Source organism: Canis aureus, chromosome 8 (assembly GCF_053574225.1).
Source record: "Canis aureus isolate CA01 chromosome 8, VMU_Caureus_v.1.0, whole genome shotgun sequence".
NCBI classification, from domain to species: domain Eukaryota; kingdom Metazoa; phylum Chordata; class Mammalia; order Carnivora; family Canidae; genus Canis; species Canis aureus.
The window spans coordinates 55,515,602-55,541,153 of NC_135618.1; the positions used below are offsets into that span (position 1 = coordinate 55,515,602).

A 25,552-nucleotide genomic window follows, 5' to 3' on the forward strand; every position below is an offset into this window, starting at 1 on the left:
TCCAAAAACTCATAGTTTCTAGTCAAGTTATGTTCAGCAGAGTTGGTTTCTATTGCTTGCAACCAGAAAGCTTTATCTGATGTATTTCTCAAGAAAAGACCAGGACTCTGTAATACATAACAAACTCTTTTTTTTTTTTGACATAACAAACTCTTAATCTCTGTTCCTTACTTCCCTGGGCAAAGAGCCTCTGTCACTAGGTGACAAATTATCCCTAACCCAAGTGGCTTTTTTAGATTTTTTTTTTTTTTAAGATTTATTTATTTATTCAGTCAGAGAGAGTAAGAGAGAGGCAGAGACACAGGCAGAGGGAGAAGCAGGCTCCATGCAGGAAGCCCGATGCGGGACTCAATCCTGGGTCTCCAGGATCACACCCCAGGCTGCAGGCGGCACTAAACCACTGCACCACCAGGGCTGCCCCCAAGTGGCTTTAGAACACAACCATTATTTCAATTTGTGTGTGTCTGAAATTCAGGAGCAGTCTTGCTGAATGGTTCTGGCTCAGGATCTTTTTCATAAAGGATGGAGTGTTCTGAACACCTGATAGACTCAAAGATCCGCTTCCAAGATGGCTTGCTCACATGGGTGTGGCCAGGAGGCTTCAGGTTCCTGACCCATGAACCTCTCCAGAGGGCTGCTTGAGTGTCTTCAGGATGTGGAAGCTGGCTTCCACAGAGTAAGTCATCCAAGAGAACAAAATGGAAACCATGAGGTATCACAAGTCAGCCCTACTCAGTGTGACTATGAGGGCATAGGAATGACTGGGGCATTTGTGAGGCTGGCTGCCACATGGGGAAAGCCTAGAAACCTCAGTAGGGTCTTTTTCAAAACTTTTATTTATTTTTCCAGAATGGTCTTTATAGCCAGTCACCGTTTTCTTTCCACTGTGGACATTCCTATTCACCCCAATAAGAACATCTTTTTCAGGGGCATCTGTCTGGCTCAGTCAGAAGAGCATTTGACTCTTGATCTTGGGGTTGTGAATTCGAACACCATTTTGGGTGCAGAGATTACTTTTTTTTTTTCAGAGATTACTTAAATAAATAAATAAACCATCTTATTTCAGAAACCTGCAGACAATGACTTACAAGAATGGGCAGAGAGGGATCCCTGGGTGGCGCAGCGGTTTGGCGCCTGCCTTTGGCCCAGGGCGCGATCCTGGAGACCCGGGATCGAATCCCACGTCGGGCTCCCTGCATGGAGCCTGCTTCTCCCTCTGCCTATGTCTCTGCCCCTCTCTCTGTGACTATCATAAATAAATAAAAATTAAAAAAAAAAAAAAAAAAAAAAAAAAAGAATGGGCAGAGAGAGGAGATGGATATGAAGAAAGAGGTGTAAAACAGGCAGGGCGAAGGTATCAGTCCAAGGACCAGGCCTGGAGAACTGGAAAAGAGAAAGAGAAGACCTTTAGAGAAGCAGACACAGGATGCCCCAAGTGCAAGGACAAAGAGCAGTATAAAACGCAGTGCTCACCCTCGGCAGATGGTCACTTCTCCTTTACAAGCCATGCACCAGCCATCCTTCACTGTTTCACATCCAATGGGGCCCGAGAACCGAGACCCACGTGTCCAGGAAGCTGCCAAGCTGTTAGGGGCTGACCTGCTTCCTTAACACTCCTATGCTGAAGCCTTAACCCCAGGACCTCAGAAGGCGACTGTATGTGGAGACAGGACCCCTAAATGGGTGATTAAGTTACAACTGGGCCTTTAGGGTGGGCCTTCCTCCAATCTGACCCATGACCTGAAAAGAGGAAATGTGAACACCCAGGCAGAGGCCAAGGGCACACACCAAGGAAAGACCATGCGAAGACAGAGAGAGAAGGTGGCCACGGGCAAGGCAAGGACAGAGGCCTCTGGGAAGCCACATCTGCCAACACCTTGATCTTGGACTTTCAGACTCCAGAATTGTGAGAAAACAGTTTTCTGTTGTTGAAGCCTCCTGTCTGGCAGCCTGAGCTCAATGTGACACACAAGTCCTCTAGACAGTTCTATGAACCAGCCCCTAACCTGTGCCGCTAGAACCAGACATGAGGTGAGAAGCCATAAATGCACTGTGTGCACCCAGAGAATGCACTCGGGATTCCTTCCATGAGCTTCTTGGGTCCCCTCTGCTTCTCTCTGAAGGCAGTTTCTAGGCATGTCCAGGTTCCCAGGGCCACTTCCACCATCCTGCACGTCTTCTCTCTAGCTGGAAAGCACCTTCTGTATTCGTTCTCGCACTTCCTTCACTCCCAAGGACACCATCATCTCGGCCACGGGGGGTCCTTGCTAAGAACGAAAAGGGAAAACACTGCCTTACTGCCTTAAGCTGCCTAGAGAGGGGACACCCAGCCTCAGTCAGGCCAACCCCAGTGCTGCCGCCTGCACCCCAATGGGCACAGTTATTAGCCTTCTACTGTCTTCACTTTCTGCGGCTGGGGATGGCTCCCCAGAGCCTGTGCTCCCCCATTGATTGGTCTACCACCCCCAGTCAACTGCCAGCTCCATGTAGGTAGGGAGTGTGTTTCATTCACTGCTATACTTGGCACAGTGCTTGCACATAGTAGGTACTCTGTTAAGTACTATCTGCTCAGGGACTGAATGAAGGGAGCGATCGTGTTTCATTTGGCTTTTTGCCCCCCAAACCAGAGCTTAGTGCCGGCCAGTGAATGTCAGCTGAATGGATGAACGAGGGGCTCCAGGGAGCCGTCCAGCCCATCTGCCCATTTACCAACTGTCCGCTGAGGGCCACTCGGAGGAACTGCATCACAGTACTGTGTCTGGTCCCTTCCAGGCCTTCTGATACCTTCTTCAGTTCACGATTCAGCATGTCCTGAGTTAGGCTTATACTGGGTGCTTCTAAGATCCTAGAAGAGAGGGGCGCCTGGCTGACTCAGTTGGAAGAACATGCGACTCTTGATCTCAGGGTCGTGAGCTCAAAACCCATGTGGGGTGCAGAGATTACTAAAACAAACAAATAGGAACACCTGGGTGGCTACATCGGTTACACGTCTGACTCTTGTTCTCAGCTCAGGTCTTGATCTTGGGGTTGTGAGTTCAAGCCCCGTGTTGGGCTCCATGCAGGGCATGGAGCTTACTCAAAAAATAACAATAGAAATAAACAAACAAACAAACAAATAAACTTAAACAAAGCCTAGAAAAGAGCCAGCCTATGGAGGCCTGCATGGGCCTGCGGCAAGCAGATAAGAGGGAGAATGTCAGATTAATGGTCAGCTGTGATTGTCAAGCCTGCCTGGGGGATAAGAGGGGAAGGAAGATCTACCACCCCCATCCCCATCTAAGTCGAGGAAGAAAAACAACCAAAGGACCACATACCCAGACAATTTAAGCACAATATAGGAAAACTCCATAATAGGAAGATTGACTCATTTCTACCTTGGTGTTATGTGCTTGCTATGCCTCAGTTTTCTCATCTGGAAAGTGGGGATAATAACAGTATCTGCACCTCACAGGGCTCTGGTGGGGCTAAGTTAAAAGTTGTCAGGCACTAAGAATATTGCCTGAACAGACAAGAAGTACTCCAGAGTAGAAGATCTTATATTTCATTAGAAAATTAATTATTAGGGCAGCCCCGGTGGCTCAGTGGTTTAGCGCCACCTTCAGCCGAGGGCCTGGTCCTGGAGACCCAGGATGGAGTCCCACATCAGGCTCCCTGCATGGAGCCTGCTTCTCCCTCTGCCTGTGTCTCTGCCTCTCTCCCTCTCTCTCTCTCCCTCTCTCTCTCTGTATCTATCATGAATAAATAAAATAAAATTAAAAAAAAAAAGAAAATTAATTATTAGCTAACATTTATTATATCCAAGGGCTCAGAGGCATTGCAAAAACGAACTAAGGAATGGGTTAGACATAGGATGGAAGGAAGCCCTCAGGGAAATTACCTGAAATGCAGTGGAGGGAAGACTCTTTGGTGGTGGTGGGGGGGGGGGCGTTAGCACAGAATGGCAGGAGAAAAGATATTGGGAGACCCCAGGTCCCATAACAGCATTGCCACCAACTTGCTACAAACAGTCTCTTTCTCTCTCTCTCTCTCTCTCTCTCTCTCTTTCCTTTTTTCTTTTTAACTTTTAGGGCAGCAACCATGCTCTTGTACTCTCCCTGGCCTCCATTCTGGAACATAAGACTTAGGCCTATCAGGTCTGTTTCATCCATGCTGGCGTTTATGAACTCCCCTGTGAAGTCACAGATGCCACCTTCCCAGGTGAGAAAAACAGTGGCCAGGAACAGCATCTTGTATAGCTGCATGAAGAGGCAGGTGAACCTGGAGGCCTCGTAATCGGAGAGGCTGCTATACCTGGAGGTGATGAAGTAGGGGAAGTAGCCCAGGGTGAAGCAGTTCCCAAAGCAGAAGAGAGTCATGGTGCCTGCTGCCTGGGGCCACTCAGGTCTGCGTTGCCAGCCTGGCATCCTCCCCTCTTGCTACAACCATTCTCTGCCCACAAGTCGAAGCACTTAAGACCTAAAGTCCAATAGGCCAGCAGCTGCTCTCTGCTTTCCTGGCAGGCCAGCTGAGATCCACTCTCACAAGTGTGTTTGAGTTTCAAGAGGTTCTCCAATCAGAGCTGGACTTGCCAAAAAAATAAAATAACAACTCTGAGTCAGAGCAAAGGACAGGAGCAGGGTGGGGTGGGTCTATTTTACGTCACCTTCCCAGTTCTCTTTGGCAACTATGGGAACCCCAAACCGGAAATGCTGTAGAGGGGCTGGGGCAAGAGAGCTTCACTGGTGCGGACAATCCACCATGACAACTGTGACACTGCCTGGGCACACTGGGGTCCAGACAGCCCCCTGCCTCTGTTGGGCTTCGGGGAACTGTGTTCAGAAGTAAGGTGAAAAGACTGCCTCTTACAACAGATTCCCTCCCTAACTCGGGCGTCTGAGCAACTGAATTTCAATGGTAGGCAAGAGTTAATCATTCTCAATGCATTGTTGACTGGGCCAGGGAATCACTGTTATTTCCAAAAGTCCAGGAGGTAAAATACAGAAAATATAAAACGTAGCGCGGGGAAAAACAGGTACACTCGTCCATGTCACTTTGGGGAAGCAAGCTGCCAAGGAGCTGGTGTAAAAGTGACAGGCCTGAGGTGGCCAACAGTGCAGCTCAGGACACGTCAGAGCTGGTCCAGAGCTTGGCACAGGCACAGAAGGGACTTCGAGAAATCTGGCAGCTTCAGAACGCTTGGGTGTCAGTTTTCCTGCTTTGAGTGGGAGCCCCAGACTATCTCTGAAATCTAACCCCGTGGCAAGGATGTGGGGTTAAGGCAATGGTCCTGGTGAATTAGAACTAAGAGCTCCTATGGTGGAACGCCCTAAATAAGAGAATAATAAAATAATAATAATAATAATAATAATAATAATAATAATAATAATAATGGCTCTTGGGAATTTATCCTAGAGATATACCTACAGACCTGCTTAATGAAGTCTATACATGGCTATTCGTTGCAGCATGGTTTGTACCTGTAAAATCTGGAAGCAGTCCAAATGCCTATCAATAGGAAATGAATTAAATAAACTATGGTAAAGTGGTTTAATAATGGGATAGGTGTAGATGTAGAAAAGAAGGAGAATGCTCTCTAAGCACTAGGCAGATACCTGTGAGGTATCTTAAACCAACCAAAGACACAGAAGAGTTACATTTTTGTGTAAAAAAGAAGGATCATCTAGATAGTATTAGGAATAGTAGTAACGCACAGAGGATTCTGGAACTGGGTGGATGGGGGACAAGGATAAAAATGGGCTTCCCAATTATCTACCTTTTTTATACTTTCTAGGTGTTAAACTCAGGTTTGAAAGGCTTGAATGTGTTCATAATCAAAATATTAAATTTAAAATTTAAAAATTTCTAAGATTGGAGTTATATGTACACACATCATTGAATACTCTGACCTTAAACAAAGGAAACAGCTAAGCCTGGTACATTTCTGTTGGGGCCTGGAGTAGGATGGAAAGCTTACTTTTTGCTATGGACCTTCTTGTACCATTTGTGTTATTCTCTAGTTTTGGCCACATGCTTGTTTTGTATTATAACAATATATTGAGGTTTCTAGGCTTCAGGCACTGTCTGAGCACTCTGCACGGAGAGATATATGGCCTCTAGGCCCAGCCAGCCTGGGTTTGAATCTCTCCTCCTCCAACTTACCATTATTTTAGACAGGTTATTTCACCTCTCTGTGTCTTGATTTTCTCATCTATAAAATGGGGATACTGTTTTAACCTGATATTTTATCAGGCTGCTGTGCATTTAAGTGTATACACATACATACACACACCCTTCACATGTACATATATACATACCTAATGTATATAATACATAAAATAGCTTACTGCAGTCATGTGTGTGAGCACTTATTATCTACTTTAGTTTTCACAGTAAAGGTGGGCGGATGAACCCAGGTAGACCCAACACCAAAGCCCAAATGCAGTGCCCCCTTCCGGGGATGGTTTGGGCTCCTCTGGGTAAGCCCCCCTACCAAATGGAGCCAGCCAGCATTCATCTTGCCAAGATCCTCTTGCTAGCCATGGGGCTGTGTGGCAGGGCCACCTGCCAGCCCTGGAAAGAAGAAGTCAAGTGAAGAGCCTTGAGCTTGGCCTGTAGGAACTCACCCCAGCACACGCTTGGCAATTGCGTCCACCTTCTCTGAGATGGTACCCAGCTGCACTCGGCCCACAGCAGGGCGAGTCCACAGATAGGAGTGTGCTGGGGACACCAAATCCTGCAGGCGGCAAATGTGACCCTGGGAGAAGAAGCAGTCGCTGAACACACTGTGGACAGGAAGTAATGGGGGCGCCACCCACTCCCTCAGTCTCCCGGACACCACACCTGTCTCAGCAGGATGATCCTCTCCACGTAGGCTGGGTCCAGGACATCTCTGTCTTGTAGTTGGCTCCCAAATGTCTCCTCCACCAGGGCCTGCAGCTTCCCCACCAGCTGGCGCCTCTGGGTCTCGTTGCTCACCAGCCGACAGAGGTGCAGCCTGTAAGAGAAGCCAAGGGACCGTGCTTACAATGGCATCCCCAGCCCACCCAAACCCTCTCCCTGCAGGGGACCAGGCAGGGTTTGAAGAATGACATGTTACATGAGCTGTCCCTTCCACAGCCTAGACATGGAATATATGGGAAAGGGATGTGACCAAGGTCTGAATCAGCCTGAGAACCCCAAGCAACCCAGAGAGAGAGCCTGTTTGCAGGGCTTCTAAAATAGTAGCATTTAACATTTTAAATTAGGAAGATCACATAAAAACAGAGATTTCTGGCTTCTCTCAGGAAATCAGGAGATCTGGCAGCAAAGGTCCCTCATTCCCCACGCTTCAGGGCTCGAGCAGGGTGGTGGCTGCCTGGTTACAGGCACAGGACGCTACAGTCTGCCAGGCCCTCTCCTCCCCAGTTCCTCTTTCCTGCCTGCCACCCTCCCCTGTGCTACCAGCCTGGCCTGGGCAGACACCTGGGCTTACAAGGCAGGATCTGCAAGTCTCTGCCCCCTTGCATAGCTTAAAGCTGGAGCTCTGGCACAAACAGGCAGAGATCAAGAATACGGATTTCTAGGATTTGAAGCCATGGGACGGTCCAGAGGGCAGAACTGTTTGAATCCAGGGCTCACGGTTAAAAAGTTCAGGTGTCCTTGTCAGTTCAAAGTTCTCCTCTCCAGAATTATCCTAGCTTCCTTGTTGCCTCTCTTTGGAAGCAGCAAAACCTCTAGCCAGACTCGGTCACTCTTCAGAACCCCCCCCCACAGGCTGCCTTCACTCCCAGTAATGTGGGAGGGACCCGAGAAGGAGTAGTTCAGGGCCAAGGACCATTCTGCAGGCGCTTGGCCCTCGTCCCTGACATGGAAGAAAGGCAGGCAGCAGCCCTGGGTGAGTATCTCCTGGGCTCTGGAACTGGACAGGCCTGCGGATCAGACCAGCCCCGTGAGATGCCTGCAGGAGGTTACACGGTCAGAGTCTCCGGATGCATGATGGGGGACGACGGAAGCCTTTGTCATAGGGCACTGTGCAGACTAAATGAGACCATATGTAAAGCCTAGAGCACAGGGCAGCTGCAGACGGGCAGGAAGTCAGAGCAGAGGCTCCTGCACATCAGTGGTGGAAAGATGAGACCCTGTGGAAAGCTCTCTGGAGTACACACTGTCCAAAAGACATGATTTTCTTAAAAAGAAATGAATGCCACATGCTGAAATGGTTTCTAGGACTGTCTCAGCGGCGAGACAACAACAGAAAACAAGCCATCAAGAGACCCTAGTGGCCACGCTGGAGATAACACATGTCAGGTTCAGGGCCCCAAGAGGCAGACAGTAGGTGCTGGATAGCTGGTAATTACTGTTACTACTCCCACCACAACTCTAGGGTTGCTGTGATGGCGACTCTTACTACCAGCACTGAAATCATCACAGAAGTGGCTTGATGTTAGAGATATCTCAACATGACACCTTTGGCTGCAGTAAACCTGTGGGCGTCAGTTCCAACACTGCATCTCCTCCCTGATTCACACTGAGCAAAGCCCACCTCTACCTTCCTCTGGCTGCCCTCATGCTTTGGGGAGGACTGGAGCGGGTCACCAAATATTTCCCCCCCCCGGTCCCATGTCCCCAAGATAATGCTTTCCCTAGATCAGAAAGGGAGGGTACAAGTTACATTTGCTCTTGAATGCCCCATTCAAGAGATGCCTGCTGTTTACTATGTGAACCTGAGATAGTTGTGGACCTGCCCTCGGTCTCGGTTTCTGCACAGGCAAAATAGGGCAGGGTCATGCAACTGACCCCACAGGTCGAATAGGAGAAATAAATGAGATAACATCCCTAAGACATCTGCAGTCAATGTAAATTCTCCGGGATCAGGCAAGTAAAGCACTGAGGAGAGCCTGTGCCCAAACTGATGCTCAAGAGATGGCATCAGTAAGTCCCTTGTCCCTTAAGCACATATCTGTCCGCTGGTTTTACCACTGAGGCCCTAGAAGGGTATGTCAACAGTGATCTGAACTGTGACTGGGTTTAGAGGTCTGAGTGAAGAACTCCATGAAACATGTAACAGGTGCCATGAGATGGTGCTCATTCACTGTGTTGGTTAGGGGGGGTTGGGGTTGGGGTTGGAGTTGGGGGATGGTGATTCTGAGATGAAGATGCCCCTTTTCCAGGCCATGGTTAACAGAATCCACACAAGGGATGGCCAGGAGTAATGGCAACGACAAAAACAGTACCCACCACTTACTGAACACTTTCTATGTGCCAGGGGCGGTGTAGAGTCCTTTGGCCGAATGTTTATTTTTATTATTATTATTTTTTTTTGTAAAAAGTTGGCCGAATGTTTAATTGAATTCTTAAGACAACTGCACGAGGTGGGTCCTGTTATTAGCCCCATGTTCAAGAAGAGGAAACAAAGGCTCCAGGGGGTTAGGTGACTTACTTGCTCTGTGTCAGGTCAAAAACATTAGACAACTGAGTCACATGGGTCAAATTCAGGCCTCTGCCCTAGGGGCCCATCATCAGCCAGAAAGCCCTTTCCAACCAGCAGCCACTCAGGTTCCGCACTCACCTGTTGAATTCTGGGAGCTTGTCCAGGTCCAACAGGGCTGAGTGGCAGGTGATCCTGGTCAGGTCAAACTGTGTTATCAATTCTGGCAATGTCCTGCCCATCTGGTTCTCTGCAAGTAGGCATGCCCAGCTTCAGCCCCCTGCCTCTCCTTTCAATCACAAGGGAGGCTGGGTGAGCATGTTTTGAGCTCCCCATTCCATTTCGACCAAAGGGATTCAATTTCTAGCTCTTTTAGATCAAGGGCCCAAATGAGCTTTCACTTGCAGAAAGGATTCTGTCTCTCTGGAAAATCAAGTTTGAAAACAATCAGACTAAACCAACCCTTACTGCCCTCACTGACTTGAGCTGCAGGAACGGTATGCCCATAGCCTGGCTGTGCCTGGAGATTGATTCCACTGGATTCAGATGTGGCCTGAGCATAAGTACGTTTTACAAGTCTCTTGGGTGATTCCAAAGCACAGGCAGCATTATGAACTGCTGCGGTGGGAGCCGCTCCTCTTGAGTAGCAACCGCTCCCCCCCACGCAGTCAGTGGGCATCGTGGTCAGGCCCAGGCCTAAAGAGAGTCTCTGCCACGGCCCTTCCAGGCTGTGGGACTTTAGCAAGTCACTCAAACTTCTCGGAGCCTCTCAATCCTCTTACAAAGAGCAGGGATAACTAATACCTCTCAAGGATATTTTAAGGAGTAAAGCAGATAAGAGTAGAATAAACAGTAAGCAGACTATCACTCCCCCATTTTCAGAAATCCCCTTCACAAAGAGGTCATTGTCATTTGCTGCTTCTTTAAACTTTGGGCTCTAAGTCTTGGGCCAAGGATAAGAAGGCTCGGCTGGGAAAAACACTAGGGTCATAGTAATAACTTAGTAATACTGTCGGAACCCACACTTGCCATAGCGGTAGTGATAGAATTGTCATAATCATAAGATCTGTAACTTTCATGCTTACTGGTTATCAGATACTTTGCTGGGTGCTCCATACTCATGGGCTCAGTGAATCCTAACCCTATGAGGTAGATACTTCTCCCCATTTTACAGATGAGGCCAGTGAAGCTCAAAGACCATAAGCTCCTAAAGGGCAGGGGTTACATCTATCTTGTTCACTGTTGTAGCCCCAGCACTAAGCACAATGTCTGGCTCAATCAACACCTGTTGAAGACATGAATGAACTTGTCCAAGACTGTGTAGCTGGCAGGTGGCACAGCCAGGGCTGAAGACCAGGTGGGCCTCACCAAAGTCCTAACTCCTCACTCCTATGGTTTTGCTGTGACCTCCCAACTGTGTGTGTGTCGGGCGGGGGTGGCAGTACCTGCAAACCCAGAGCCACAGTTGGTGATGATATCAAGCAAGGCATCCGGCAGGAAGTCAGCAGCAGCAAATTGCTCCAGGAAAATGTCCCCTTGCCTCTTGGACAGCTTGCTGCCATCCTTGTTGAGGAGCAGAGGCAGGTGGGCAAAGCGAGGTGGCTGCCAGCCCAGGGCCTGGTAGAGAAGCAGGTGCTTGGAGGTGGAGACCAGCCACTCAGAGCCCCGCAGCACATGGCTGATGCCCATGTGATGGTCGTCCACCACACAGGCCAGGTGGTACGTGGGGAAGCCATCGCTCTTCAGGATGACCGGGTCCCCCTCCACACTGGCTACTTCATGCCGATTCCAGCCGTACACCAGGTCCTGGAAGGCTGGGGCTTCCCCCTCTAGGCGGAAGCGGATAGCAGGTTTGGGGTCTTTGGCTAGCTTCTGGGCCACCTGCTTCTGTGTCAGGTTCCGGCACCGATTGTCATACCTGTTGGGGAGCAGAGCAGCATAGTGGCTAAGAGTACCAAAGACAGACATGAGTTCTGTCTTTGTCGCTGTTGGTTAAATGACCGTGGCAAGTCATTTACTTCTCTAGCTCTTTTTCTAGTCTCTCCCTAAAAAAAAAAAAATTATTTATTCATGAGACACAAAGAGAAAGGCAGAGACATAGAGGGAGAAGCAGGCTCCCTGCAGGGAGCCTGATGTGGGACTTGATCCCAGGACCCCTGAGCCAAAGGCAGACACAACCACTGAGCCACCCACGTGCCCCTCTTTTTCTAGTCTTGAACAGGAATAAAAAGAGGGATATATTGGAAAACCAAATGAGAAAACAGTATGGCAGACACACTTGCCTACCTTCCAGCCTGTTCCTCTTCTTTGTTAATAAGGAGATGGCAAAATGCCTAGTCCCAGGGGCTGAATCACAGCTGGTGTAGCCAATCATGCAATCTCTTTCTTGATGCTGGCAAATGGTCCAGGTAGGAACACTCTACTCACTGAGACTCAAAGAAAAGTATGCTTAGGGGCAGCAGAGGGTTAGGGTTCTGGGAAAGATTTTCTCTCCATTTGAGAACAGAAGAGCCACAGGAGGAAAAACTCTTTTTTTATTCCCTGCCTTCTCCTTCTGTGCTATTCAGATGTTGTCTTATGAGGACAGAACGCTTAGCCACCACAGCCACTTGGAACTGATACACAGGCACAGCAAGGAGAAGCCAAAACAGAGCCCCGATGTCTTGAAGCTACTGGTTTTATTCTTGAGTGTCTCACCTCCAGATTTCTGCAAAGTAAATGGTTAATGTCTGTGTAGGTTATGCCCTGGCTACTCCAAGTAAGGTCTGTGGACCCCCAGCAGCAGTCCCATCTGGAATCCTGTCAGAAATGTAGCATCTTGGGCCCCAGCCCAGACAAATCTGAATCTATGTATTAACTAGATCCCCAGGTGAGCCGTCTGTGCGTTAAAGTACAAGCGCCTGTAGCTTGTCCCTTTTTTTTAAAGAAATTGTTTTTTAAGTAAACTCTACCCCCAACATGGGCTTGAACTCATGACCCCGAGATCAAGAATCACATGCTCCAGGGTCGCCTGGGTGGCTCAGCGGTTGAGTGTCTGCCTTTGGCTCAGGGTGTGATCCCAGCATCCTGGGATCAAGTCCTGTATCGGGCTCCATGCATGGAGCCTGGTTCTACCTCTGCCTGTGTCTCTGTCTCTCTCTGTGTCTCTCATGAACAAATAAACACAATCTTTTTTTTTTTAATTTTTATTTATTTATGATAGAGAGAGAAAGAGAGAGAGGCAGAGACACAGGCAGAGGGAGAAGCAGGCTCCATGCACCGGGAGCCTGATGTGGGATTCGATCCCGGATCTCCAGGATTGCGCCCTGGGCCGAAGGCAGGCGCTAAACCGCTGTGCCACCCAGGGATCCCAAATACAATCTTTAAAAACAAAAATCCCATGCTCCACTGACTGAGCCAGCCTGGTGCCCCTGGTTTGTCCCTTTTTTTTTTTCTTTTTAAGATTTTATTTATTTATTTGAGAGAGAAAGAGAGTTTGAGCACAAGCAAAGGGAGGAGCAGAAGAGGGAGAAGCAAACTCCTCACTAAGCAGGAAGCCTGAGATCACAACCTGAACTGAAGGCAGACAGGAGGCCACCCAGGCACCCCAGGTTTGTGCCTTTTATTTTTTTTTATTTTATTTTATTTTTTTAATTTTTATTTATTTATGATAGTTACAGAGAGAGAGAGAGGCAGAGACACAGGCAGAGGGAGAAGCAGGCTCCATGCACCGGGAGCCCGACGTGGGATTCGATCCCGGGTCTCCAGGATCGCGCCCTGGGCCAAAGGCAGGCGCCAAACCGCTGCGCCACCCAGGGATCCCAGGTTTGTGCCTTTTAAATAGGGTATTCCATTACTTGCTCCCCAAAGCATCCTGATATACAAATGTAAAGCTTGAAAACATACCTCTTGACAGAAAGCTAAGTGTTCAGTTGGTAAATGACTTTGTGGATTCCATGACAGAATTTGACCATGATTTTAAAAGACCTCATACAAATATCTAGTCCTTGTCCAAACAGTTCATTCAAATTGGAACCTAGAGGGGTACTTGGCTGGCTTAGTCAGTAGAGCTTGACTCTTGATCTCAGACTTTAAGCCCCACATTGGGTGTGGTGCCTACCTTAAAAAAAAGGGGGGGGAAGGGAGTGGCACCTCACTGGCTCAGTCAGAAGAGCATACAACTCTTGAACTTGAGGCTATGAGTTCAAGTCCCATGCTGGGTGTGCAGATGATTTAAATAAACTTAAAAAAGTTTTAAGAATTCTTTAGGGGATCCCTGGGTGGCGCAGCGGTTTGGCGCCTGCCTTTGGCCCAGGGCGCGATCCGGGAGACCCGGGATCGAATCCCACGTCAGGCTCCCGGTGCATGGAGCCTGCTTCTCCCTCTGCCTATGTCTCTGCCTCTCTCTCTCTCTGTGTGTGACTATCATAAATAAATGAAAAAAAAAATTAAAAAAAAAAAAAAAAGAATTCTTTAAAAACAGGAGCACCTAGGCGGCTCAGTCAGTTACACATCTGACTCTCAATTTCGGCTCAGGTCACGATCTCAAGGTCATGAGATTGAGCCCCACATCAGGGTGAGCACGGAGCCTGCTTGGGATTCTCTCTCTCTCCCTCTGTCCCCCACCCCCTGGAGTGCATGTGTATACTCTCTCACTCAAAAGAAAAATAAACAAAATGGAGCTCAGATATTCTGATGCCACTGCTGAGAGGAAGCAAGGTGGTCAAGGGCCACAGGACAGTGTTTATCAAAGTTCCAAACTGGTCCTGAAATTCCACATCTAGGAAGGTCTCCAATAAACAACCTGTACACACGCACAACAATATATGTCAACATGATCCATCCCAGCTCCTTTGTTATAACTACAGATTGGAAATACAAAGATTAGTAAGGGGACACCCGGGTGGCTCAGTTGGTTAAGCATCTGCCTTTGGCTCAGGTCACAATCCCAGAGTCCTGGGATTGAGCCCTAGGTCCAGATCCCTGCTTGGCGGGGACCCTGCTTCTCCCTCTCCCTCTGCTGCTCCCCTGGCTTGTGCTCTCTCTCTCTGTCAAATAAATAAAATCTTAAAAAAAAAAAAAGATTCGTTAGTAAGAAACTGGTTTAAGGGATGGTACATCTGTACAGTGGAATACTGTACAAGTGTAAGAAAAATCCATGGGCCAATATAGATTGATATCCTCAAGACGGTAAGTGGAAATGGGTAAGTTGTACAAGCTGTAAATTGTGTGCTGCTGTTGGGATGGGGGAGAAGAGAAACAATGCACACTAAGGATTGTGTTGAGTACCTAGAGGAGACCTAATAAAAGTCTCACAGCATTTGTCTATGATGAGGGAAACTGAGTGGCCAGAGTCAGAGTTAGGAGAGATCTTTGCATATATATCTCGTTGGACCTGAAACCCTTTTAGTTACTCAGAATAACCAACAATTGAAATTATGTGTTACTGTTGCTCATGAGCCAATGTGATGGTCAGCTCTGACATGGCCCCAGTGATTCCCGCCCTCCCATGTTTCTACCCTTGTGTCATCCCCTCCTCAGAGTGTGGGCTGGACCTAGTAGCTTCCTTCTTACAAAGGGAATGCAGAAGTGATGAGATGTCACGTTCTTGATTTGGTTACAAAAAGACTCTGGCTTCTGTCTTGCTTGGTCTCTTTCCTTCTGGCTCACTGGCAGCAAAGCCTGCTGCTATGCCATGAGCTGCCCTATGCACAGGCTCATGTGGCAAGAAGCAGGCATCTCCAGGCAACAGCCAGCGCAGCCTGAGGTCTGCAAGTAGCTTCATGAGAGAAACGGGAAGCAGATCCTCCATAAGCCAAGCCTTGAGAAAACCACAAAGCTGGCCAAAACCTTGAATGGAGCTTTGCAAGAGGCCCAGCTAGGCTGTGCCCAGACTCCTGACCGATAGGAAGCCACACGGTGGCCAAAGTCTGGGGGTGATCTGTTAATGCAGCAACAGCAGAGGGACATATGCAACTTTGGGGAGCTGGTTCTCACCGTGGTGTCTGGCGGTTCCTCAGCGCCTCCTTCTTCAAGAGCTCTAGCCGCTGTGGTGAGCAGAAGCAGGGGTAGGCAGCGCCGGACTCCAGCAGTGCTTTTGTGGCCTGGGCGTATAGCTCAAGTCGCTGGGATTGCTGGTAGGGGCCCACAGGACCTCCCCGGCGGGGACTCTCGTCAGGCGGGATGCCTAGGACATAGCAAGAGACAATCATCACCAAACACTAATAACGAATGTGCTTGCAGCACTGGTTCCCAGGCACTGTTCTACGTACTTTGTGTGTTCAGTAAGGCCTGTAATCCTCACGACAATCCTCAGGGTCATTACTATTGCGATTTCCCTTTCACAGGTGAGAAGTTAAAAAACAAGAGAGGCTAAGCACTCAAGGTCATGTGGCCTGACGGATAAGGAGTCATGGAGGTGTGCTGCCTTCACAGTCTACGCTCTCAACTGCACACCTCCTCTCTACCTGTCCTTCCCCCAGGTGGGAGAGCAGCCCAGGCCTGGCACAGCTGGCTCAGATCAAAGCATAGTTCCTGGTATAGTCCGTCAGGCCTTGATGGGACCCCCGGTTCTGTGCCTGAGCAGCTGTAACAAGGGATCCTGAAGATGTGTGAGTGCCACAGTGCCAAGCACCTGTCAGACTGCTTTTCTGTTCTGTTACATCGCCAAGCCTCAGAACCACCCTACCAGCTAGATGCCATCACGACGCCCATTTGGTAAGGACACTAGGCACAGATGGGTTGTTACTTCACTTGACCAATGACAAAGGGTACAACTACACTGAAACCCAGGCTAGCAGATCCCAGTCCACGCTTTTAACTACTTGTACTGCCTCAGCATCCTTCCCGGCAAGATGGAGCTGATGGCCTACTGCGCACAATAGCAGCAAGAATAGGATGCATCAGCACTCACAAAATGCTTAGCCCAAGGATCACGTGGAGAACCACGGCACTATGTGGTGTTCAATGAAATGTGATCTCTTCTGAGCCATAGCCCCAACCCAAAGTCTAGTTTCCTCAGGTCACGAAGGACAGATTTAACCTATAAACACATCCCACAGAGACAGAGGGGGCACAGAAGAGCCAGATGGTGGGGTTTCTGCCCTCAAATAGTTTTCCGATGAGTTAGGAAGGTAAGGATGTGATTAATCCTGCATACTTGACATTAACAGACTGCAGGCAAACGGGCCTGGGTTCAAACACATTGGCCTGCTCTGGAGCCTTGAGCAAGTCACCTTTCAGAGCTTCCAATTCCTCATTGAGATTATAACACCTGGGCAGTACTTTGAGGTCAGCATGAGATGGCATAGGTGAAGTGCTTGGTGTATTGCCTGCTAAGTGCTAAGCACTCAGCCAGTTTGGACTGTGATCATTATCATTCAGCTAACCTCTCCCGCTGGGTCTCTGTTTCTTCATTTGTCAGAAAAGACAGTGATTCAGGAGCCCCTTCCTGACATAACTTTAACATGTTCAGCATTTGGAATGGCCCAGGATTTTAAGAGTAGCTTTAGGGTAACTGAAAACATATGTTCATGTAACAGCTAGTACATAAATGTTCATAGCAGTTCCATTCATTGGAGTAAAAAAACTGGGACGTCGGGGTGGCTCAGTCAGTTAAGCGTTCAACTCTTGATTTTGGCTCAGGTCAAGATCTCGGGTCCTGAGATTGAGCCTCACGTCAGGGTCCAGGCTCAGCAAGGAGTCTGCTTGAGATTCTTTGTCTACTCCCACCTCAAATAAATAAATCTTTAAAAAAAAAAGAGGAAATAATCCAAATGCCCATCCATTGACGAATGGATGAACAGAAGGTGCTATTTCCATATAATGATTATTTGGTCACAAAAAGGAATGAAGTATTGACACATGCTACAACATAGAACTCCTAAGCTAAGTAAAAGCCAGTCGTGTTAAAGGTCACATTATTATCTGAATCCATTTATATGAAATGTCTGGAATAGGCAAACAACAGACAATAGATTAGCAACTGCCAGGGACTAGAAGGAAGCAGGAATAGGAGTGACTGCTGATAAATATGGAGTTTTGTTTTGGGAGGATGGAAACGTTCTGAAATTAGATGAAGGTGATACTTGGCATTACATAGTGAATATACTAAAAACCACTGATCTGTACGCTTTTTTTTTTTTTTAAGATTGTATTTATTTATTCATGAGAGATACACAGAGAGGGGCAGAGACACAGGTAGAGGGAGAAGCAGACTCCTCGCAGGGAGCCCGATGTGGGACTTGATCCCGAGACCAGGATCACACCCTGAGTCAAAGGCAGATGCTCAACCGCTGAGCCACCCAGGCATCCCTGATCTGTACACTTTTTTAAAAAAAGATTTTATTTATTTATTTGAGAGAGACAGTGAGGGGAATCACAAGCAGAGTGGAAGGGCAGAAGGAGAAGCAGACTCTCCACTGAGCAGGGAGCCCAATGTGGGACTCCATCCCAGGACCCCAGGATCATGACCTGAGCTGAAGGCAGACACTTAACCAACTGAGCCACCCAGGTACCTGATTTGTACACTTTGAAATGGTGAATTTCATATGAAGTGAATTAAATAAAGGAAGGAAGGAAGGAAGGAAGGAAGGAAGGAAGGAAGGAAGGAAGGAAGGAAGGAATGGTGACTCCTAAGGCAGGAAGCTACAGAGGTCAGCCACCCCTCTGCCTTGCCACAATGCTGGGTAAAGAGCTCTGCTACGGGGCCACAGGATGCACTCACATGATCATACTCCACAAGGGGCTCCAAGGGTGGGACTTGTTCATCAGTGTACCTCTTGTGCCTAGTACAGCACCTGAACATAGCAGGTGCTTCGTGAAATCCGAGTTCTCATCCTGGTCTGCCTGGCACTACATGGTTCCACTCTGGCCAACTTCTGTCTTCACACCTAGTCCCCCTGCTTTGTTCACTGTGCTTGGGCCACACTGGCCTCTTTGCTGCTCCTCTAATACATCACACGCTTTCCTGCAACAGAGCCTTCACATCTGCTCTTCCCTCTGCTTTGAATAGTCTTTGCCCAGGTAACCACAGGGCTGCCCCTCACTGTGCAATCTCTGCTTTCATGTCGCCTCCTCCAAAAAGACCATCCTGACTAAGAGAACATCTCTCCCTGCCAGTTCCCTAACCTGTCACCCTGGTCTTCATAGCACTCATCAACACATAACGTCACGGTGAGAATGAATTAGTTTATCTATCTTTCCCTACTCACTGGACACAGGGTCTCCGTTCAATGCTGGAACTTGACCTTCATTATAGTAAGTGATCTTTGTGAACGAATTCCTTTATTCAACTAATCTTGACTTAAGCATCTGCTATAATGTTCTACGACAGAAGGTACAGACATGATCTGTTTTTCCCCTTTGGGAACCCAAAATCTTGTTAATAATTTACCTGAGATTAAGATACACATCTTATAAAAGTCTTGGTATTTTTGGTATTTTTCCTTGGGGAGCCTAACTGGTTCTACCTGTCCTGACAAGTAGGTGACTGTTGACCCAAGGAACACACACACACTCCTCATCTTCCCGTAGTTTAGCAGGCCTCTGGATTAAAATTCCCACAAGAAGATTGACTTTAGATGCTGTACAGGTTTTGTTTGGCTCACACAATATGGTTTATAGAAAAAAAAAAAAGAAATTCGGGCTCAACTTTAACAATGGGAGATATTCATTAAAAAGAGAGTAATAAAGACTTGCATTTCTGAGTCCTCTGGGAAGTGAGAAGATTGAACAAGCTGGGCTAGCATTCCCACATGGGAATAAGGGCTGGCCGGAGCTTTCTCCCACTATCGGCCTACTTGCTCCAGAGCAGATGCTTGGCCTGTTTTCCTGTCTGCTCCCAGCTGGATCTGAGATTCTGCGGTAAGAAAAGGAACCTCAAAACGGCCTCGGAGCTGTTCCTCAGGGAGCTTCAGCATGTTCTGGGGTGGCACGTGCCCCCTGAGACAGCACAAATGTACACATCTCTATAGGAAATCCTCATTCTTCATCTAGGGCCCCAGGAGAAGGCCTATAGAATCCCAGCTCTGCCTTCCCCCTTGGAGAAGGTTCCTTTCCCTTGCCTGTCTCACCTGCCCACTCCAGCATGGCCTCGATATTCTCTGCTGCCCCAGGCACAAGGCGGGTCTGATCTGTGTCCTCCAGCCTGAGGATGAAGCTCCCCTGGTGCTTCTTGGCAAAGATATAGTTGTACAAGGCAGTGCGGAGGCCACCCAGGTGCAAGAAGCCTGGTAAAAGAGAACGGTTCAGACAAGACAAGGATAAACTAACGTACTTAACCCAAAAAGGTAAGCAAGCCCTGCTTGTAACAGGATGTCCCAGTGAGTGTCAAAGTTCAAGAAACAGCTACCCTGTCCCATATTTCTAGCTAAGACCCAGACAGACAGCCAGAGGATGGGGGTAGTCGACTCCTATAGCCCCTCATTCTGGAAGAAGACCACCCAAGTTTTAGAGTATGTGATTTTGTGAAAAGATTTCAGCTCTACCCACCATTCTACTTTGAAATTTGCTTTAAGGCCAAGTTCTACCAAAATGAGGACAAGCAGAGGATTATCCACTAAAGCCGTATCACACATGCATTTAACGTGTGCAAATTCAATGATGTGCTTGGGTGAAAACAAAGAAAACAAAAAAACCCATACAATTATGCTTTGCATAGACTCTTTGTTTTTCACCTTAAGTTTTGGCTTTCAACTTGAACCAGTATTTGACTCCACTGTATTTCTTTGCACCTGAGTTCAAACTCCTAAGATTATCATCATTCCTGACTGAAAGCTTAAAATTAAGCATTTTCCAGGCGCCTGGGTGGCTCAGTGGCTGAGTGTCTGCTTTCGGCTCAGGTTGTGATCCCAGGGTCGTGGGATCAAGTCCCACATTGGGTTCCCCACAGGGAGCCTGCTTCTCTCTCTGCCTATGTCTCTGTGTCTCTAATGAAAAAATAAAATCTTAAAAAAAGATTATTAACAAGCATTTTCTCATTTCCCCTTATCCTATCTTCTTTGGTCCAAGCCACGGCCCTACCTCCACAATGAGCTTCTCTGCATCCACAAGTGTAGAAGGCTGTGCAGGACACCAAAGGCTCTTCTGCAGACTCCAGTTCAACACTGATTAAGTAACTTTCGGCTAGTTATTGCATGGTCACCACAAAAACCAGTGGTCTCCAAGATGGAAGACGGAAGGGCCAGTAATTGAAAGCACAACCTCTCTCTCTTTTTTTAAAGATTTTATTTATTTATTCATGAGAGACACACACACACAGAGGCAGAGACACAGGCAGAGGGAGAAGCAGGCTTCATGCAGGGAGCCCAACGTGAGACTCGATCCCACGTCTCCGGGATCAGGCCCCGGGCTGAAGGCAGTGCTAAACCGCTGAGCCACCCGGGCTGCCTGAAAGCACAACCTCTTAAACCAAATAAACCTGCATTTAGATTCTGCATTCATTTACTAGTTGCTGTCCCTTGGGGACCCGACTTCCCTTGTATGAGCTTCAATCTCATCTGTTAGTAAAAACAAAAAAAATAGAAACCTCCCTCATACAGTGGTTGTGAGATCTAAATGTTGGTAAGTACAGCTTTCAATTGGTTTTAGCAATTAGTGATTTGTATTGCTTGATAATTCTTTTTACCTGTCTGTAATCAACAGCCTTCATAGGCTTTTCCTACAAATCAGCAAGGAAAACGAGAACTACAATCATAAAAAAAGAATATTGGTTACTAAGTACCAGACCTTGCTAAGAGCCTCAGTTGCATCAGCTCAAACCCGTGAGGCGGGTACCATCATTAGCTCCATTTGACAGAGGATGACACTCAAACTCAGAGAGGTTATAGAATTTGCCCACATCACACAGCTAAGAAGTGGCAAAGCTGGCAACGTGGACTCGGCCAATCTCACGCCTTGGCAGCCAACCACTGGGTGCTCTGCGAAGGACAGTGCAAACCAGTGCTGGTCTGTGAATTAGTGCCAGCTCACAACCAACTACGGAAATTGAGAATAAATGTTTAGAGACAGCTATCTGACAGAGGAATCTTACATCTGGGGAATCTAATAGAAATACGCTCACGGGAACCCTGGGTGGCGCAGCGGTTTAGTGCCTGCCTTTGGCCCAGGGCACGATCCTGGAGACCCGGGATCGAGTCCCACATCGGGCTCCCGGTGCATGGAGCCTGCTTCTCCCTCTCCCTCTGTCTCTGCCTCTCTCTCTCTGTGACTATCATAAATAAATAAAAATTAAAAAAAAAAAAAGAAAGAAATACGCTCACATCTTATACACTTTCGTATTTTCCCTTTTCAGTAACTCACTGATGTCAGGTCCTATAAAAATATTGATACATGATCAACTGGAAATTAAAAGCTAGTCCCGTCTCAATGGCTTGAGAAGCCCACTCTGCACTCTACTGCCTGCCGGAAAGATCCTGTCACTCTGAATAGCTGGGATCTTGCCACAGAGGAAGCCTTAAGTGTGGACCCTAAAGTTCAGAATCAGAGGCATGCTTGGTGTCGAAGGGGCAGAAGGTGGACTCCTTGAGAACAAAAACCCGAGGAACTAGCGGAGAGGCCCATGGCGCCCCTGCCTCACTCTCTGGCTTGCTGAACGCCAACACCACTAACCACAGGGCCTTTATACCTGCATGCAATTTCCTCTGCCCATAACGTTCCTCCTATGGGCTTCACGTCTTTGGGTTCTCAGCTCAAGTGATACGTGCTCAACAAGGCCTTCCTGAGCTTCCTGCCTAAGCCCCAGCTCCCTCCCCTGCTTCGTTTCTCACATGGCTCATGGCACTGTCTAAAAGGATGGGGATTTTTTTTTTTAAGACTTTATTTGTTCATGAGAGACACAGAGATACAGAGAGAGAGAGAGGCAGAGACACAGGCAGAGGGAGAAGCAGGCTCAGGCTCCACGCAGGGAGCTCGACGCGGGACTCGACTCCGAGTCTCCAAGGATTCTCCTTGGGCCGAAGGCAGGTGCTAAACCGCTGGGCCACCGGGGATCCCGAGGATGGGGATTTTTACACGTGCTCGTCGCGGCCACCACAGTGTAGGCGTCTTGAGGCCAGGGGCCGCCATCCTTCCCCGAGACCCCCACATCCCATCGCCTGGAAGGGCGCCTAGCACACGCAGTCTGTGCCTGACGTGCACTCATCGGACACAGAAATAAGAGGACGGAACACAAAGAACTTCCTGGCAATAAGAATAATTTCCGCTCGTGGACCTGCTTCTGCCTCTGGAAAATGGGGTCGCCCTGCCCGCCCAGTGCGATGCCACCGGAAGGGATTCGTTCGGGAACCTTGGGGGGAGGGGGTGGCGGGCACGGGACGGTGGACCTCGACCTGCAGCGTCACGTCCGCCAAGGTTACCTGTGGGGCTGGGGGCGAACCGCACTCGCACCGCAGCCCCGGCATCGGCGCCCACGCTGGCCGCGCGTCGTCCCACGGGGCGGCCCAAGGGCGCGAGGGGCCTCACGGGCCACAGCAGCCTCTTCAGGAGCAACGCCATGTGGGATGGGAACGCACACGTGGGCTTCTCAGTGCATCACTTCCGGGCACCTCTCCCGGCCAATCCGCATCTGCCACAGAGGGCGCAGCCCCGCCCCTTAAAGGTACAGGCCGTCTAGCCTGCAAGCTCACGCCCCCGCAGCGCAGCTGCGGCCCCACTCGGCCTCTAGGGGGCAGGATCCATCAAGCGGGCTGTTTCTCGGACCCGCCCCCCTCGGCTCTCTCGAAAGCTAAAGCGTGGCAGGGGCCGGGCCGGGGAAGCGGAGGAGGCGGGTCTCCATAGAAACGTCCACCTGTTTCCGGCCAGGCTGTGCGAGATTAGGGGCTGCTGCGGGGGCCAATCTCAGCTAACTCGCTTTTTCCCGGCGGCCTTTGCGGGAGCGGTGGGTGTTGTACACAATCATCATGGCGGCGGCCGGAGCCCCGGATGGTGAGTGTGGCGGCGGTGGCGGGCGCCCGGGTTGGGCCCAGGTGAAGCGGGCCTCCGGGAGGGATGCGGCCCTGGGCCCTGGCTCGGGAGGGGAGCTTCGGCGGCGCCCGTGCAAGCTTCGGTCCCAGGCCCAGCCTGCGGCGAGCGCCCACCCCCTAACCCCCTTGCAGGCATGGAGGAACCTGGCATGGACACGGAGGCCGAGACGGTGGCGACCGAGGCCCCCGCGCGGCCCCTGAACTGCGTGGAGGCCGAAGCCGCGGCGGGGGCGGCGGCGGCCGAGGACTCCTGCGCGGCGCGAGGCAACCTGCAGCCAGCCCCGGCCCAGCCCCCTGGGGACCCTGCGGCCCAGGCCTCGGTCAGCAACGGCGAAGACGCCGGCGGCGGCGCCGGCAGGGAGCTGGTGGACCTGAAGATCATCTGGAACAAGACTAAACACGACGTGAAGTTCCCCCTGGACAGCACAGGTTCCGAGCTGAAACAGAAGATTCACTCGATTACAGGTAATCGCCGCGGCGCTGTCAGCGCCGGGCAGCCTTCCCCACCCCGCCTGCGGATTCCTAGTGCTCCTACTGTGGGCACGCACTGACCACCCTCTTGGCATCCGCTTCCTTAATGCTTAGAACAGGTGTCCGGGGTAAGTGTAGGATTCCCATTTTTCAGATGGGGAAAATGAGACCCAAGATCAAAGAGCTAGGAAGTGGCTGAGCTGAAATTCAAGCCCAGGTCCGAATCTTAGGCCCAGGCCTATAATCAGTGCCCCAAACAACTCTAATGAAAATCATCGGAGGCACATGTTAAATTTGCAGCTTCCAAACCCTCTTCCCTGGAGAGTTTGATTCAGTGGCTCTGGAATGTGGCCAGAAATGTATTTTTAGCAAATCTCTCGGGTGATTCTCATAAGGGAAATTTAGGAAGCATTGCTGTTGACTGTCATTTGGCCCTTTCACAGATCCTCCTATTTAGTTTTTAAAATATATCTTTTTTAATTTTTATTTATTTATGATAGTCACAGAGAGAGAAAAAGAGGCAGAGACACAGGCAGAGAGAATCAGGCTCCATGCACCGGGAGCCCGACGTGGGAATCGATCCCGGGTCTCCAGGATCGTGCCCTAGGCCAAAGGCAGGCGCCAAACTGCTGCGCCACCCAGGGATCCCTCCTATTTAGTTTTTAGTTTTGTTTTGTTTACAGCACTTTGCCTGCTGAAATGATTTTTTTTTTTTTTTTTTTTTTTTAGGTTTTGTGTAGCCTGTTAGCTCCATAAAGATAAGAACTTTATCCACCCCCCCCCCCCAAAAAAAAAAAACTTTATCCTTACCGGTTTCTGTATCACTTAGGCCTGTGGATTCTCACTTAGTATTTGGGTGATCAGAGGATTGAGAAACAACTTGGAATGAATGATAGCTAATACTATTGAACAATTAGTAGCAGATACTGCGCTAGGTGTTCTGTTTGTTTTATTCCTTAATCCTTAAGAGGAGTCCACACACAAGGATATATTGGCTTCACAATATAAAATTTTAGAAACTGGCTCAGAGAGATTGTGAGTTGCCCGAGTGCGCAAATATGGTGGCAAATATTCATTGGAAATATTGTGTCTGTTGCCACACTGCTGTGGTCTAGATACATTTTTCATACCTTCCTTTCACTTGTCTCCTACCTCTTCCCAAGGTCTCCCTCCTGCCATGCAGAAAGTCATGTATAAGGGACTTGTCCCCGAGGATAAGACGTTGAGAGAAATAAAAGTGACCAGCGGAGCCAAGATCATGGTGGTTGGCTCCACGATAAATGATGTTTTAGCTGTAAACACACCCAAAGATGCTGCCCAGCAGGATGCAAAGGCCGAAGAGAACAAGAAGGAGCCACTCTGCAGGCAGAAAGTGAGTTTGTCATGTGATTGCTAATCTTGGGAAGTTTGAGGCTTTGTCTTCTGGAGCCTTGGCTGGTTATATTCTCCCTAGAATAAGCTCCTTTTCGGACAGGGCCCATGATGGAAATTTATGGCAGCAGTTGGGTGCGGCTGGCTGTTGAGTGAAGGTGACAAGTACCTGAGATTTGCAACTTTGTCTCATCTGGCGGGTCAGTGTGTCTCAAGTCTATTTACTTTAGGATAAGATCTTTGTAAAGGCAGGCTTCAGACCAGGTATTGAAAGGAATCAGATGTGAGTTTTTCTCCTCTGTTTAGTGCCAGAAAAAAATGCCACCAGAATTAGAATTAACCCCACATGTTGTACAAGTGCTTACATTTGTTTTTTGGTTTGTGG

At 48.9% G+C, this 25,552-nt stretch overlaps 2 protein-coding genes across 11 annotated transcripts in view; one reads left to right on the forward strand and one right to left on the reverse strand.

Annotated features, from left to right (window-relative positions):
* Window positions 1-1,290: 1,290 nt before the first annotated feature.
* EARS2 (glutamyl-tRNA synthetase 2, mitochondrial) lies at window positions 1,291-22,885 on the reverse strand. Of its 3 annotated transcripts, XR_013385084.1 has the most exons (10): window positions 22,720-22,885; window positions 19,438-19,593; window positions 15,362-15,551; window positions 10,831-11,303; window positions 9,527-9,635; window positions 6,820-6,973; window positions 6,603-6,733; window positions 2,710-2,845; window positions 1,474-2,267; window positions 1,291-1,383 (listed from the first exon to the last, which is right to left on the reverse strand). XR_013385084.1 is itself a non-coding variant. In XM_077907010.1 (9 exons), exons 1-9 carry the CDS (start codon window positions 22,856-22,858, stop codon window positions 2,184-2,186), a joined length of 1,572 nt encoding a protein of 523 aa, XP_077763136.1. In that variant the 5' UTR covers window positions 22,859-22,885; the 3' UTR covers window positions 1,294-2,183. The 3 variants fall into 3 exon arrangements, 2 of the variants coding, with proteins under 2 accessions (XP_077763136.1, XP_077763139.1); XM_077907010.1 differs by having other exon boundaries at window positions 1,294-2,267; XM_077907013.1 differs by lacking the exon at window positions 19,438-19,593 and having other exon boundaries at window positions 1,294-2,267.
* Window positions 22,886-23,019: 134 nt separating this feature from the next.
* UBFD1 (ubiquitin family domain containing 1) overlaps window positions 23,020-25,552 on the forward strand; it is a 35,296-nt gene continuing 32,763 nt past the window's right edge. For 3 of the 8 annotated variants that reach the window (XM_077907017.1, XM_077907016.1, XM_077907018.1), the window contains exons 1-3: window positions 23,022-23,287; window positions 23,458-23,790; window positions 24,960-25,168. In XM_077907017.1, the coding sequence (XP_077763143.1) occupies window positions 23,263-23,287; window positions 23,458-23,790; window positions 24,960-25,168 (567 nt within the window). In that variant the 5' untranslated portion in view covers window positions 23,022-23,262. Of the gene's footprint in view, window positions 23,288-23,457; window positions 23,791-24,959; window positions 25,169-25,552 lie in introns of all 8 variants that reach the window. The other 5 variants (XM_077907020.1, XM_077907019.1, XM_077907023.1 and 2 more) reach the window with 4 other exon arrangements.

Bases quoted from the DNA above. Each gene is read 5' to 3' on its own strand.
- EARS2 (XM_077907010.1), bottom strand. From the start codon at position 22,858: ATGGCGTTGCTCCTGAAGAGGCTGCTGTGGCCCGTGAGGCCCCTCGCG. The intron at 15,552-19,437 runs GTGAGACAGGCA...GCTATGTCCTAG, and splicing joins GGCCATGCTGGAGTGGGCAG to GCATCCCGCCTGACGAGAGT. The intron at 9,636-10,830 runs GTACTGCCACCC...GCCTACTTGCAG, and splicing joins CTGTGGCTCTGGGTTTGCAG to AGAACCAGATGGGCAGGACA.